General features: G+C 36.3%; 1 protein-coding gene across 1 annotated transcript; it reads right to left on the reverse strand.

The window, feature by feature from the left end:
* Positions 1 to 12,272: 12,272 nt before the first annotated feature.
* LOC107938602 (probable 2-oxoglutarate-dependent dioxygenase AOP1) lies at positions 12,273 to 16,828 on the reverse strand. The gene is made up of 3 exons (XM_016871823.2): positions 16,376 to 16,828; positions 15,231 to 15,549; positions 12,273 to 12,774 (listed from the first exon to the last, which is right to left on the reverse strand). The coding sequence occupies exons 1-3, from the start codon at positions 16,750 to 16,752 to the stop codon at positions 12,502 to 12,504; spliced, it is 969 nt and encodes a 322-aa protein (XP_016727312.1). The 5' UTR covers positions 16,753 to 16,828; the 3' UTR covers positions 12,273 to 12,501.
* Positions 16,829 to 17,031: the final 203 nt, after the last annotated feature.

Genomic DNA, 17,031 nt, shown 5'->3' on the forward strand with positions numbered 1-17,031 from the left:
GTTAAAGTCTCGAACCCTCTAGACCAGTCTGTGTTAGTGGATAAAATTTTTAAAAATTGTCCACTGATGGTAAGAGGTTATTGTTTCCTGGCTGATTTGATGTTACTGCCATTTGATGAATTTGACGTGATATTGGGTATGGATTGGTTAACCCAGCATGATGCGGTAGTAAATTGTAAACAAAAATATATTATGCTAAAATGTCAGAATGGTGAGTTACTCCAGGTTAAATCTGATCAGACAGAGGGGTTATCTGATATGATTTCAGTAATGGTAGCACAGAGGTATGTCAAAAAGGGGTATGATGCTTACTTGGCTTATGTACTCGACACCAAGGTATCTGAGTCAAAGATACAGGTAGTTCCAGTGGTATGTGAATTTTCCGATGTGTTTCCAGAAGAATTACCAGGATTGCCACCAGAAAGAGAAGTGGAATTTTCTATAGATTTGATTCCGGGAACTACTCCGATCTCCATAGCTCCGTACCAGATGGCTCCTATAAAATTAAAAGAGTTAAAGACACAGTTGCAAGAGCTTGTTGACAGGGGTTTTGTCCGACCGAGTCATTCACCTTGGGGTGCTCCGGTTCTGTTTGTGAAAAAGAAAGATAGGTCTTTAAGATTGTGTATCAACTACCGGCAGCTTAATAAAGTAACCATAAAGAATAAGTACCCGTTACCCCGGATTGATGATTTATTTGATCAGCTGAAAGGTGCTACTATGTTTTCAAAGATTTATCTTCGATCAGGTTATTATCAGTTACGGGTAAAGGAGTCAGATGTGCCAAAAATAGCCTTTAGAACCAGGTACGGGCATTATGAGTTTCTAGTTATGCCGTTTGGGCTAACTAATGCACCTGCAGTATTTATGGATTTGATGAACCGGATATTTAGACCGTACTTAGACAGATTTGTAGTAGTATTCATTAATGATATTTTGGTTTATTCTCGGGATGAAGAAGAACATGCAGAACATTTGAGAATTGTGTTGCAAATTCTACGAGAAAAGCAGTTGTATGCTAAATTCAGTAAATGTGAATTTTGGCTTCGAGAAGTGGGTTTTCTTGAACACATTGTATCTGCCGAAGGCATCAGGGTAGATCCAAGTAAAATCTCAACTATTGTCAATTGGAGTCCATCGAAGAATGTATCTGAAGTTAGAAGTTTCTTGGGTTTTGCTGGTTATTATCGGAGGTTTGTACAGGGATTCTCTATGATAGCTTCTCCAATGACTCGATTATTGCAAAAAGATGTAAAGTTCGAGTGGACTGATGAATGTCAACAAAGTTTCAACCAATTGAAAGACCTATTAACGAAAGCACATGTATTAGTGCAGCCTGAACCGGGTAAGGAATTTGTTATTTACAGTGATGCCTCATTAAATGGTTTAGGTTGTGTTTTGAAGCAAGAAGGTAAAGTAATAGCCTATGCTTCAAGACAACTTAAACCACATGAAAGAAATTACCCAGTACATGATCTTGAATTACCTGCTATTGTATTTGCGCTGAAGATATGGCGGCATTACTTGTATGGTGAGAAATGTCATATTTATACTGATCATAAAAGCTTCAAATATTTGATGACACAGAAAGATTTGAATTTGAGACAGCGCAGGTAGCTTGACCTGATAAAGGACTATGATTTGATTATTGATTACCATTCGGGTAAGGCTAATGTTGTAGCTGATACTTTGAGCCGCAAATCTCTGTTTGCTTTACGAGCTATGAATACCCGATTATCATTGACTGATGATGGTTCAATCCTAGCTGAATTGAGAGCTAAACCGACATTTTTACAGTAAATATGTGAAGCTCAGAAGAATGATGAGAAGTTACAGGTTAAACGGGCACAGTGTGAGTCAGGTAATGATTCTGAATTTCAGATTGGTTCTGATGATTGTTTATTATTCAGAGGTAGGGTATGTGTACCTCAGAATTCAGAGCTCATATAGAAGATTCTACGCGAGGCCCACAGTAGTACTATGTCTGTACATCCGGGGAGTAATAAAATGTATAATGATCGGAAAAAGATGTACTGGTGGTCGGGAATGAAACGTGATATCTCTGAGTTTGTATCAAGGTGTTTAATATGTCAACAAGTTAAAGCTGAACATCAGGTACTTCGGGGTTACTTCAGCCAATCACTATACCGGAATGGAAATGGGAAAGAATCACTATGGATTTTGTATCGGGGCTACCTTTGTCTCCGAGGAAAAAAGATGCTATTTGGGTGATTGTTGATCGATTAACAAAGTCAGCTCACTTTATTCCGGTACGTATGGATTATTCTTTAGATAAACTAGCTGAACTGTACATATATGAGATTGTCAGGTTACATGGAGTGCCTGTCTCCATTATATCAGATAGAGATCCCCGATTTAATTCTCGTTTCTTGGACAAATTGCAAGAAGCCTTGGGTACTCAGTTGTATTTCAGCACTGCATTTCATCCTCAGACAGATGGTCAATTTGAGCGTGTAATTCAAGTATTGGAAGATATGCTCCGATGTTGTATACTAGAGTTTGAAGGTAATTGGGAGAGGTATCTACCTTTGATTGAATTTGCTTACAATAACAGTTATCAGTCTAGTATTAAAATGGCTCCGTATGAAGCTTTGTATGGTAGAAAATGTAGAACACCGTTATATTGGACAGAGCTCAGTGAAAGGAAGATACATGGGGTTGATTTGATCCGAGAAACAGAAGAAAAAGTAAAGGTTATTCGAGATAGTCTAAAAGCAGCTTCCGATCGTCAAAAATCATATGCCGACCTTAAGCGAAAAGAGATTGAATTTCAAGTCGGTGACAAGGTATTTCTGAAAGTGTCTCCTTGGAAGAAAGTTCTTCGATTCGGTCGAAAGGGTAAATTGAGTCCAAGATTTATCGGGCCCTATGAAATCATAGAAAGAATTGGACCGGTCGCTTATCGATTGGCATTACCACCGGAACTTGATAGAATCCATAATGTTTTTCATGTATCTATGTTACGACGATATCGATCAGATCCTTCACATGTTATTTCTCCGATAGAAGTAGAGATTCAACCGGATATGAGTTACAGTGAAGAACCGGTCAAGATATTGGCATGGGAGACAAAAGAGCTTAGAAATAAAAAGATAAATTTGGTGAAAGTATTGTGGCAAAAGCACGGGATTGAGGAAGCAACATGAGAACCAGAGGAGGCAATGAGGAAACAATACCCAAACCTCTTTACTGGTAAGATTTTCGAGGACGAAAATCCTTAAAAGGGGGGAGAGTTGTAATGGCCTAAATTCAAGGTTATCGGAACAATGGTTTCGTAACCATAGATCCGATTTAAAGAGAAATTTATTTCAATATTTTTTCTTGAAAATTGATATGATAGGAAAATCGTATGAAAATATTGATAGGAAAATTTTATCGATTTAGTGATTAGTTAGAAAAAGAAATTATTGAAGAAATTGGGTAAAATAAGGTATCGGGACCTCTATCTAGTAAAACCGAGTCGAAAATAATTTTATAAATATTTATGAAATGTTATTAATGTGGTATTAAAATTTCGTTAGGAAATTTTAATGTTTGGGTAATCAATTAAATGAAAAGGACTAAATTGTAATAGGTGTAAAAGTTGCTAGAGTGATTAAATAACTTAAGAGTCTAATGAGAAAGGATTTAAAAGGCAATTAGACCCAAAAGTTATTTGGGCTGGACGGCAAGGGTATGAAATCAGCGGAAAAATTGATAAATTAAGGGTAAAATTGGAATATTACAAAATTAACTAAATAAAACTAGGACTAAATTGGAAATATCTATATTTTTCTTCATTTCGCTTCAATTCCAGCAGCTAAAAACGCCAAAGGAGGGTTCTCTAAGCTGGTATTTCATAATTTTTGCACCAAATCCAGAAGATTCAAATACGAAGCTATATCGAGGAAAGGAAAAAGTTCGGGATTAGTAGATTTTTACTGTTTACAAACAAGTATCAAGGTAAGTTCGTGTAACTTGAATTATATTCTGAAATGCTTGAAATTGTATGTTATTGATGTGAATATGATTTGAGTGTTTATTATATGGAAATTTATGAAACATTGATATATTTGATAAAATGGGAAGAAATCCCCCGGTTGAATGAAAAGAAAATTCGATGGATCTCTGAAAAGGAATTGACGGTAAAAAGGATCTAGCCCGGACGGGTGATCCTATCCTGATATAGCCCTCCCAAAGAATATGTGTAAAATGGATTTAGCCCGAACGGGTAATCTGAATTAGGGTCTGAATTTAGCCTGGACTGGTAATTCAGATCCAAGCTCATTAGAGTAATTGTCGTTGCAGGGGATTTAGCCTGGACTGGTAATCCCGACAATACTCTATGAGTTTATATTGCAGAGGATTTAGCCTGGACTGGTAATCCCGCTGCAAGGTTGAGGTTCACGGGAGTGTGCTCTCTGAAATGGATATGTGCGCACATCAATATGAATTGACGGACCCAGAATTGTACAGTAAATGTGTACCTCTAAAAATCCATCGAAATTCCGATAAATTCAACGGGATAAATATGGAAAATAATAAGGGAATGAAAATCATGGTATTGATGAGTACATCAATCATGGTATATATTATTGGTACATGGAAATTATTGTACTAACTTGAATGTTGAGTTTGTGCATATTAGGGTAATAATGCATTGAATGGATATATGGATGTTTATGGTATTGTATTGAAAATATTAGGTAAGTATAATTCTTGTTACATGAGCTTACTAAGCACAAAGTGCTTACCCCGTTTTCTTTTTCCCTATTTTGTAGTGTTAAGAGCTCGGAGGTCGGATCTGGTCGGAGACACATCACACTATCAACCTCAGGATTTTGGTATATAAAGAAACTTTATTTTGGAAATCAATGGCATGTATAAGCTAACAAAGTAAATGTTAACGTGAAATGAATGTAAAGTTAGCCATTAGTATGGTTAACAAACCTGGTTATAGATAGGTGATGACGTTATCTTATATAAATGCATGAATCTATCATGAAAATATGTTGAATTGATTTGGTTGATGTGGATTGGTCTCGATTTAATATTACAGGGAAGGTTAGATATTTATAAAAGGGCTATATTGAATATAAAAAAAATTAATTCGTAAACTCCGATAATGCCTCGTACCCTATTCCAGCAATGAATACGGGTAGGGGTATTACAAGTGTAGTGGTTGGTGGGTTGAGTAGTCTCCCCAAATGGGCTTGCATATGTTATTGATGTTACATGTCGTTGAAATGGGCCTATGGGCCATACTGTTATCTGAATAAGGGGTTAAGGTCCAGTTTATTGTAATCTGAAAAGGGCTCTGGTCCAGTACCACTGTTACCTGAATGGGCTTAGGCCCAATAGGCTTGAGCTGATTTGGGCTTTGAATGGGTTTTCCTTATACACTGAGTTTCCCCAAACTCACCCCTTTTATTTTCATCCACGCAGGTAATCCCCAACCATAGTGGGCTTGGAGCTGTGAGGGAATTCGGAGTGGCCACCCATTCTGAAAGTTTGATTTTCTTCTGGTGAACTGGACATCCTTTTATTTACGTTTGAAGTTTTGGGTTTTTAAATGTAATAAGGTCGCTTAATTATTTTTGATGGTTTTAATATGTTTACTAAGATAGGTATTACTTATTTTAACTGTTGAAATTGGATAGCTTTAGGGCGCGTTTTCAAAAAAAAAACAACAATTGATTTCAAAATAACACGACAACAAGCAAAGCTTCCGCAATGAAAGTATTTTCCAAAATTAATCACTTTTCCTAAAATGACTTAATCAAATCGGTTTCCTAGAAATATACATGACGTTAAGGTGTGGCAATGGCGGTGTGCATGTCTAGGATTGGATCCAAAGGGAGCTTGGTACTTAAGTAGTCCGATAGACTCACCTCCTCTTTTCTGGTTTCCTACCTGGTGCACAGCTTCCATTCACTTTAACCTATAATGAAATTATCTTTTAAAGCACTAAGTAGGTTTTTCTGGATCAACAATATAAAATGTTTTGAACGCTTCGATGTGGCATGTCGGATCCGGCCATAACGTCTGGACCGGGTTTGGGGTGTTACATTTTCTTTCTTATGTTTTTTATTATTTCTAATGTATTGTATATGTTCATTTTTATATATATTATATATACATCTATTATGTATATGCTTTAATATTATTATTATGTAAACACTTTCTATTTGTATTATTACATATATTTTAATATATATATACCTAGCATTATTAGTATAGTTTTTTTAATATTAAGTTTACGTCACCTTACTTATTATTTTTATATGTTTACATATATGTTCGTTCTTATTTCGTGTTTAGTAATATTGTCATCATGTTTAATATCGCATACATTGTTATTGTTTTAATATTGTTATCGTAGTTATTATTTGTTTCGACGTATTTCTAACTTTGTTATGTTTTGTTACCTCTCATTTTTGTATCATCTCGCTGTTCACCGCTTTAAAGATTTTTATTTTTGTTCTTTTTTTTAATAAATAAGGCAATGTACCGATTTAACATTAATCCATCGATTTCATCGCTATGTTGGGTGAAATTCTTCGGCTCGTGTTAAAGACGGAACACCCTTAAAAAAAACCGAAAACTAAAAATTCTCATTTTTCAATTGAATCACGATTAAATGTCAAATTGAATTCGTACTTTTGAAAATCAAGACAACACGTTGTTTAATAAAGATACCAATTTTGGGCGTCACGAGGGTGCTAATACCTTCCTCGTGCGTAACCGAATCCCGAACCCTATTTTTTTCTCTGGCTTTTGACGTAAACCTAAACTCAGCCTTCTTTTGGTTTAAAAAAATAAATTTTCTTGTAAAGAGGATTTATTAGGTGTTCAATCACACCTAGGAAAAAGGATCAGTGGCGACTCCCCTTTTTTAAATAAAATCGAAAGTCAGTTTTCAAATTTTCAATAAATCGCCTCAACTAGCGACCAAAACAAAAATTTTACGTCGCTACAGCTGACGACTCCACTGGGGATGCATTTTTGAGAGTCGAGTCAAATTAAACGCGTATTGTAAAAATTTTCAAAATTTCTTGTTCAAATTAATATTTAGTCGTGGTCCCAAAATTGTGTTTTTGAAAAGTCATGCATTTGCATCGTGTTGTATATATTCTTCTAACTTGTTTTTTCTGGTTGTTTTTCAGCTTTAAAATTTTTATGGTTTTAGTTTTGGTTTAGTTTTTAAATAAAACGTAAAGGTTTGTGAGTTTCTCCCCACACACCGTGCACCTGCATTTTTGCATAACATGAGCTCTCTACCCGGGCTCCGTCCATTTAAACGAAGGTAAACGCTATGCCTTCGTGAGTTAACTCGTCCCTTCGCACAGGCTAGTGAATACTTTCGGGTTACATATGACTTATGCTTTCGTGAGTTAACTTGTCCCTCCGCATAGGCATAAGTAAATGTGATCCCTCGAATTGAACTCGTAAGCCTGTGATAGGCAATGATCGAGGCTTCGTACTAATCTTAGCAGATGATAGTACGGACAATTCGAGTACTTATTTAGAACCAAAACCGCATATAGTGAACTATATGAGCCACCTAATTAGAGCCATGCCGAACCTCTGTCCGTTAATAATCACCAAAATAAGTACATGGGAGAAACACCTCTTACCTTTTATTTCTTTACACTTTTTATTTGGGTTTTCTGTAATTTTCCTCTGTTCATATTTGTCGTACTAACCAAGGTATTTGTCTTTGTTTTAATTTTGCATCATGCATTATAGGCATCATATCAGGAGGGTGTTGATTAAAGATCGGTTGCTAAAAACGGGTTTCTAATGGAAGAGTCGATTTTACAAACAACCGAGAAAAACGCTGTAGTCCGATATTGGTCTCTAAGAACCCAGAAAGAAAAAGGGGACAGTCTAATGGAAAGATGTATTCCCAATCTACCCGAGCACGTAACTGTGAACGTTCGTCAGAATAACCTTGATGACTTGACTTAGATTTGGAAACAGTGGGATTCGGACACTAGAGGCATCTTCACTGAAAGGTACAGGGATATAGCCAGCCTGATCGCTGTCAACATAGATGAAAGATTGATTCAGGCCATGATCAGATTCTGGGATCCGGCTTACCAGTGTTTCATCTTCAATCAAGAAGATATGACCCCAACCGTAGAAGAGTACGCTGCTTTGCTTCGTATTGATAATGTGTAATTCTACAAGATTTATGTGAAGGAGCCCAAGCTGATGACTTTCAAGAAAAAGCTGGTAAAGTTGACTAGCTTGACCGACACATGGGCTGAGAAACAAATAAAGAAAAAGAATGAAATCAGCTGTATTTCATGGTTTTCCCTGCGGGATTTAGTCCTAAACCATCCCGATATTTTGAAGAGAGTGATCTGTTCGCTTTGGCCATTTACGAATTGGTCGTCTTCCCAAAAGTTCTGGGACATATAGAGTTGCAGTAGTAGACTTCTTTGAAAAGTTAAAATAAGGAATCAACCCTATCCCAACTATTTTGGCCGAGACCTTCAGATCCCTAAGCAGTTGTAGGAGAAAAGGGGAAGGACGCTTTATCGGATGTGCGCAATTGCTTAATGTTTGGATTTTGAGCCATTTTTGGAAAGTAGAGCGCACACTGTACCACATGTTTTCAAAAACCTTCACTCCGTTGGAAGCCTATCTTGAGAAAGAATGGCCAAAGGATGTCACCGAAGAGCATTGGGTTTCAGTTTTTCAGAACCTTCGAGCTGAAGATGTAACCTGGAGATTACCGTGGATCCGCCTTCGGTGCTATTATACAAGGTTGGAAACCAAGATTGGGTGCCACTGCTTGGATTATGGGGGGGAGTAGGTTGTGCTCCGTTATTGGCCCAGAGGTAATTTTCTTCGCGACAATCCATACCCGCCACTGGAGGATTAGCACAGTTCTAATTTGCTTTCGCAGGCGAGGGTTATATGAAAAGGGTCTGAGATACGGCGAAGTCTTGGAAGAAAATTCATCTGATGGAATTGGCTTTATACGCTGATACTTTCACCCAGGATTATGATGTATGGAGAAAACAACGAGTAAATAGTCAGCAAGTCTTGTCAACGAATTATACCTTCTAGAATCCTTTCTCGGAAGAAATGTCATCAGAGCTGGAAATGGCAAGAATGGAATTTGAACGAGAAAAAGCCAAGATGTGACGGAACCTTAGTGCCCTTTAAGAGGAAAATTACCAGCTGAAGATTGATGTTCAAATTGAAAGATTCAGAGCTGAGAAAGTTTAAAGAGAAGCTGAGATCGTAAGAAATGACTTAAGAGATCTTCATCTGGAAAATAAGAAATTAAGAGTCACTATCAAGAATAGTGGGTTGGGCAAATCATCAGCGAAACGGAAAGAAGATTTAAGCAACATCAAAGATGGGATGAAATTTTGGAAAAGAAAAGCGAAAAAAGAAGAAGAAAAGATTGCGCGGGCTATGATGGAGCTAAGGAAGAAGAACGCCAAATATGATGTTTTGTCTGCCGAGGTAATGACTAGTCGATCTAAATGTCAAGAACTAAAAGAGAGGATACGAGATTTAGAAGACATGCTGCAAGATCGTCAACAACAGCTAAATACTCCCTTGGAGGCTTTGGAAGAAAAGAATAGTCAGTATGATAGAGACATTCGTGCTTACGAAGAAGGCCTCCAAGAAAAAGAAATGCAACTTAGCTATTTGATCAATGAAGTTCGTGGGGTAGCCATGCACATGGTACAATTATCGGAAGAAGCTGAAATTCTCATTTGTCAATTCCCTCCAAGTCGAAGATCAAACATATCAGAATTCTTAGCACGAGTAAAGAAATATGGCGATATAGCTAGGAAGTTTGTGTAATGGCTGAATCGAAAGTGGTAAAATATTTTGTAATGGACTCTTTTGATAAATGAAATGCCTAAATAGGGGCCGTCTTGAAATCAACACTAAATTCTTGCATATTCATGTATGACTAACATTCATTTATACATTCATTCATTCATTGCATATCCCATAATCGTTCGCTGAGGTTAAAACATACAATTCGCAGTTATAATACCATAAGACTGGAACCACGTCATTTGTATAGGACACGCCGACAAGCTAGAGTAATGGAGACTGAATTCAATGAAAGGATTGAAAGGATGGAAAGAATCCAAAGGGAATTACAAGAGTAGTTGACCAAGTCACAGCAAGAGACAAGAGACTTAATGGTGAGATCTCGAGAAGAATCGCTCAAACAGAAGGATCAAATGGCCAAGATGATGGAAATGATGTCAGTTCTGGTAAAAGGAAAGGGACCTATAAACCCTGACGTTGTGGAACCACAGTCAAGGGTTAACCTCGATCAAGATCCGCCCCATCCTCCAGGATTTACTTCACCGCACACCTACGCAACACAAAGAGGGTACGCTCAATGGGAACCTACAGGCCTGGAGCAACGACCTGCGCCACCTGTTAATTTGGGGCAAAGAATGTTCGTATCAAACCCGGGGGCTAGTCCTGCTGATCCACTCGTTCCAGATTTGGACGATCCAGCAGAAATAGCCAAGTTGAAAACCGGTGATCACGAGGCTCAAGAGAAGTATAGGAGCTTAGAGGAAAGACTCAACGATAGAAGGCACTGAAGTCTTCTCCCCACTAGGTGCTAAAGAACTCAGTCTGGTACCCGATCTAATTCTGCCTTCGAAGTTCAAGGTACCTAATTTTGAAAAGTACGATGGGACAAGATGTCCCAAAGCGCATCTTGTCATGTTTTGCCAGAAAATGACCGGTTATATGAACGAAGATAAGCTACTCATACATTGTTTTCAGGATAGTCTAGTAGGATCGGCCCTTCAGTGGTACAACCAGCTTAGAAGGAAAAAGATCCGATCTTGGAAGGACTTGGCGTCAGCATTCAGTGAGCAGTACAAGCATGTATCGGATATGGTACCTGATCGAATGACTCTACAAATGATGGAAAAGAAACCAGCAGAAACCTTTAGATAGTATGCGTAAAGGTGGAGAGATATCTCGGCCCAAGTGAAGCCTCCACTAACTAAAACTGAGATAACGGTCCTTTTCATCAACACGTTGAAAGCGCCATTCTATGACAAACTAGTGGGAAGCGCCACAAAGGACTTTGCGAATATTGTGATATCCGGGGAACTTATTGAGAATGCCATAAAGAGTGGAAGGATGAAAGGTTCTGACAGTTCAAGAAGGGCAGCACCCGTAAAGAAAAGAGAGCCAAAAACCCATATAGTGGGAGCTGGAAGTCGTTACACTCCGAAGCCATATCTAAACCAACCCCGACCTCGAAATTATCCACCTCCGAATTTCTATTATCCTCCTCAAACCCCTTATCACCAAGCACCACATTCTTCCTACCCCGTATACGCCACAAAGAACCAAAGACCCCTCGCCACATTCCCACAAAGCATTGTACCCACCCAAAGCCAACCCAAAAACGAACCAAGACCAGCAAAGCCCAATCCCGAGAGACCGCAATTTACTCCTATCCTTGTGTCGTATGGGGAATTGTACCCAAAACTTTTGGAATTGATATCTCCCCATTACATGGCACCCTTAAAACCCTCGTACCCGAAATAGTACGATCCTAACGCTAGTTGTGTATATCACGCTGGGAACCAGAGACACTCTACGGAAAACTGCCTTTCCTTCAAAAGGAGAGTTCAATGACTCATCGATGCGGGCATTTTGCGATTTGATGGTATTGGCAGTACGGCCGGGAACCCATTCCCAAACCACACCGAAGGAAATATGAGCATAGTGGGAGAGGAGGACAAACGGAAAAGTAGAAGATGGGTTTTTGAAATAGGAACACCTCTGCAGAAAATCTTGGATGTACTAGTTGAAAAGGGGTTGCTCTGTCATCTTAACAGAGTATTCGAAGGAAGAAATGCAAAAGGTTAAAGTTTTTGCAAATTCCATGGTATTGAGGGGCACGACATTCAGTCCTGCGAGGGGTTCAGGAGATTACTGCAAAATATGATGGATAATAAGGAGATTGGGATTTTTTATAAAGGCGAAAAGGCCGATAGAGGAGAAATATGTGCCTCTGACAATCAATTGTCAGGTTTTCCATATAGCACCGACCGATCGTTAATAATTTATTATGATGCGAAGAAGGAGCCGGTGAAACCAAAAGTGATAATCGAAGTACCATCTCCTTTCTCTTACCAGGACGATAAGGTGATACCGTGGAAATACGACGTCAACATTGTCACACCTGAAGGTGAATGAAAACAAAAGATGATATAAAGAAAGTCAGCTAGGAGATTTTCATACAAAAGTAAATAGAACAGTTTTCTGGACTCTTTATTTATTATTTATTTATTTAAAAGATAAAAGAACACATAAGTGAACTAAATTACACGATAGATTTAATAACCTTAGCACCATACAATCACACAATTATAACTAACCACAACATAGTAATACAACACGAGAATGCAGATCTTGAGTATAGGACACAATTTATTATTTGTAACTGGGATTGTACTTGTCGAAATGGGCAAGATTTTAAATGGAAACTGGTGGTGAGAGAGCAGCAAAATCATAGAGCACCTGGCCACTATCCCTGCTCCTTGCTGGGTCGGAAAAGGCAAAAGAGTAGAATTCCATGAAATCAAAGTCCTTGAAAACCCGAGGATGTTGCTCATCCATAAGCTCCTTGGGTGTCTTGATTATGGTACCCTTATTTGGTAAGACAAAAGCTGCTATAGAAAAACGATCTTTGTCTCCTCTAATTACTACTCTGTGCTTCGCTGATTTCAATCTCCCATTACTCCATGCCTTTAATGATCAAAATCAATATTGATAAGTATTAATTTTATGATAAGCATTCACATTCAATGTCAATAGTCTAATATATATTATGAGCATGATAAACAAGTTATTCAAAATTTGAACCAGAGATTTAATATAAAAACATCCATAAATATTTTATGGTAATTGTTGACATCACTCTACTTATGATTTCTTGCTTGGGTTGTTCTTTTATGGATTGGTGGCAAATGTTTATGGATTTATGCGGGCTTATGTTGGAGTTTGTTTTTAAAGGCTTGTTTCGTGAATTGGAGATGAGTTGCTTCATGAAGCTAAGATGCATATGAGTTCTTCATGAAGCTGTGAGATTAATGGGTGTGTTTTTGTTTGATGGGGACTTGGGGTCTAGCATTGACTGCCTAAGTTTTCTTTTTTGGAGTTTGTTCGCCTTGTTTTGGTGTTTGATTTTGTTGCAACTTTTTGGAGTCATAAATTTATCTAATAATAGTCATTTACATTATTATTGTAACAACCATGTTTTGACTCGAAATTAGGTACAGTGATGGATCGAGTTTGGAATTAGTGGAGAATTTTTTGAAATAGAACAAATAGAGACTTTGAGTATGAAATTAGAAAGTTTTTAGACCTGATAGGAAATTAGAAAATACTCCTTACATGGGAAATTTTTAAATAAAAGCATTGACTAAATTGAAAGAGTAAAGAAATTGTTGTGGTGAAAGTATGAAACTAGAAAGTTATGAGAATATATGGAAAAGATGGAAAACCAAGGAAAGACTAATAGGAAATCTTACCAAGTAAAAATATGACTCATACATGGAAATGTAAATATGATTGAGGGTAAAATGGTAATTGGCCAAGTAAATATCTATAGGCATAATGATTAGGAGTCTTAGTGTAAAGATGAATAGCTAGGGGACTAGATAGTAATTTGACCATTTTTATTTAAATCATTAGATTTTTTAGTAGAATTGTGTAGAAAGGAAGAGAAAAATGAAAAGATTATCATCTTTCTCCACAAGCAAACCGTCGCCCCAAATTTCTCTCCATCAAAACTTTAAAGGAAGAGAAGAAAATTGAAGATCAAATTGAAGGAAAAGGGAAAGAGTTGGCTAAAGAGTAAGAAGGAAGAAGAATCTATCATCCAAATTTTTGGTTGTATGTACTTCAAGTATTTAACCTTGTTTAAGCTATGTTAATTAGGAAATTATGTAAATTAAGTAGTTTAATCACTAAAATCATAATGTTATGTGAAGTAATTATTAGAGGAAAGTAATGTAAATATTATAATCTTAATTTATGTTGTGCAATTTTGGTAGTTGTGATGAAAATGGAAAAATGACTAATTTGTAATGGAATTAAAATATGATATGATATTTCTAGAAGAAAAAAATGGTTTTAGATGAAAGATTGTGAAAGTTGTGGTGTTGTGTGTGATAAGTGTGAATAAGATTTACAAGTTATAATTCTTGCAATAAAGACTGAATTGTGAAAAGAATAAAGTTGTAACAGTTTCTGTTAAATGAATACATGTAATGGTCTGATGATAAATAAATCTCATGTAGATGCATTAATTTATCCCTTTTGTATATCCTAAATGTTTAGCTAGTCTACATTAGGCTATAATATCATAAATTCACTTAAAATAAATAAAGGATTATGGTAAGTAACGATAAGTACAACCTTGGTAAATGTATTGAATATTAGGGATTAAATTCATATGAAGTATGTATATAATTATATAATAAATATTGTTTATTTTTATTGGTTGTAGATTTTCATATATTGAAGTATTTACTAAGTTTTTACAGACTTAACGCGTTAGTTTTCCAACAAGTAGGTACAGTTGATCCTATTGGGCTATTATCGAGGTCGAGAGCATCCCATCTCATCATCACCCCCTCGTGACAAGAGGGTTTATATAAATTTTGGAGTTAGTATGGCATGTACATAGGTACTTGGTGTAAGTTTTTGCTAAAATGACTAATATGCAGACTTTGAGAAGTTGAGTTAGTTTGGTGCGCAAATGAAATACTTTAATACTATTGAATTGAGTTTATCATTATGAGTTTAAAAATTCATGTATTTGTGATATGATTCTGTAGTAATAGTGGTGGAAATTGGAATGTTTTGGATTGAATTGAATTGATTTTAAATGTTGAAATAATTCAAATTCCTTATAGGGGTTTTTAACAAAATTTTCAAATGTTTTGGAGCAAAATTGACCAAAGGTATCCATACCAAGGGTAGGTTATTAAAAGAATCTATATTTAGTTTTCTTTCTCAAAATCTCAAACAACACAAAAAATAAAAAAATTAAAAATTAAAAATTAGTTAAGTTTGATGAATTTTTATATAATTGATATTTTAATAAAGTAGCAGTTGTATTTCAAATTTTTTCATATAGATCATATAAATTAAGTTCTTAGTAAATTAAAAATTGAATATAAACAATATAAACATACCATGAGAGGATCTCCAACCACGAAGACAAAAGAAGAAGAAGATAAATTAGTCAGCTTGATCCATTGGCCATCGTTGACCTCAATTTCCAACCCTGGAATTTGATTCTCACAAATTAATGTGCTGGCAGGTTTATCAGTATGAGCAAAGAATCCTATCTCATTCTCCCCTGGTGAAGGGGGCATGTATTTCATCATCCGCATAACCGTTGTGTAGTTCATCTTCAGTGAATCATCTCCTAATCCATAACTATCAATTAGCATTAACCAAATTAACTTGTTTAGCACCTCCAATTGTGTTCCCATGGTATGTGCAGTATCACTGGGACAAAAGATCAAGCAACGGAAATGATTTGTTAGATTCTAAATTTTGTAAGATTTCAAATTTATGATTCTAAGTATATTATGAGCTGAGGCAAATCTAGGGGGTGGAAAGGGGCCCAACCCCCCTAAAATAGAAAATTATTATTTAGGCCCTTTAAAAAATTTTAAATTTTTAAATTAGTAAAGGTAAAATTATAAAGATATAAACTATAAAAAATTAAAATTTCATTCAAGCTCTTAAAAGATTGTTCTAGCTTCACAACTGGTTATGAGTTCAAATCCAAATATATTATGTGAAAAAGATAAAAACTTGACTCTGGAGCTAATACACGTAGCCACTCTTAAGAGGTAACGTATATAAAAATTAGAATCCTCTCTTCTATTTTCTTACTACAATTTCTTTCACTAAAAAAAAATCATTCCTAAAAAAATGTCCAATAAATTAATGAAAGAAAAGGAAACAAACCTAAGAAATTTCTTTTTAAGTTGTAGGTGGTAGGGGTTAATCAAATTCTGAATATGAGATTAAAGTCAAAATCAGAGTCAGAGTCAAAGTCAAGTCTTTAGTTAATCCAGTGTGATTTAGCCGAGGACTCAAAATTTAACCTAACTATTCATATAATATCAATACTTATAATCCCTTAGCGTATCTTGGACATCTATTTTAATACATTATCAATTCTAAATATAAACAAATTAATTTGATTAACCTCGACTCAATTTAACTATAAAAAGTAAATAATTCAAATTCACTTAACTCAAATTAGAAATTATCAAAGCCAATACAGCCTGTGAAATTAGAAAAGTCAAAGAATTGTTGTTACCAAAAGCGTGGGTGACCTTCAGGCCACATAAGTTGAGCAAAGTTTTTAACAGAATCATAATTGGAGACATCTCCAAGTCCAAAGCCTTCATACAACGGAGAAACGTGACTGTTTGGTCCAACCCAGCCATGGGTAGGCGAGGGAAGAACGTTCTTTTGTTTTCTCTCCACTGGGACCTCAACCAGTTCTTTCATCAACCTAAACATCTCCTCTCGAACTTCCGTCGATATCGTGTCATACACCACCTCAAAACAACCGAAAGTCTCACAAGCCTCTCGAACTTTCTTGCACAATCGGTGCCACCCATCAGTTCCTCGCTCCAAATCCGATGAACGGAATTCAATGACTGGGAACTCAATCTTAGCAGCAGCACTCATGTTGGTAACCTTTTTTTTTTATACTCTTAAGGAAGTGTTTCCTTGAACTAAATTATTCTGTAAATTAACTTGGCTCTCTTTACATAGGAGTTTAGGTCTATTTATAGCTTGGTAATAAGGTCTCTATCAACTTCCCAAAGTTTTAATTTGATCATCCAAGCATTGCACATGTGGTTGAACATTCAAAACAAAAGCAAAACTCCAAAAATCCCAAGGAAGAAGCAGTTGAAGTGGTTGAATATTCAAATGTCATCAATTGAAAAAGTACTCGATTATTCA

The sequence above is a fragment of the Gossypium hirsutum genome, chromosome A13 (genome assembly GCF_007990345.1).
Source record: "Gossypium hirsutum isolate 1008001.06 chromosome A13, Gossypium_hirsutum_v2.1, whole genome shotgun sequence".
In the NCBI taxonomy this organism is placed as follows: Eukaryota; Viridiplantae; Streptophyta; class Magnoliopsida; order Malvales; family Malvaceae; genus Gossypium; species Gossypium hirsutum.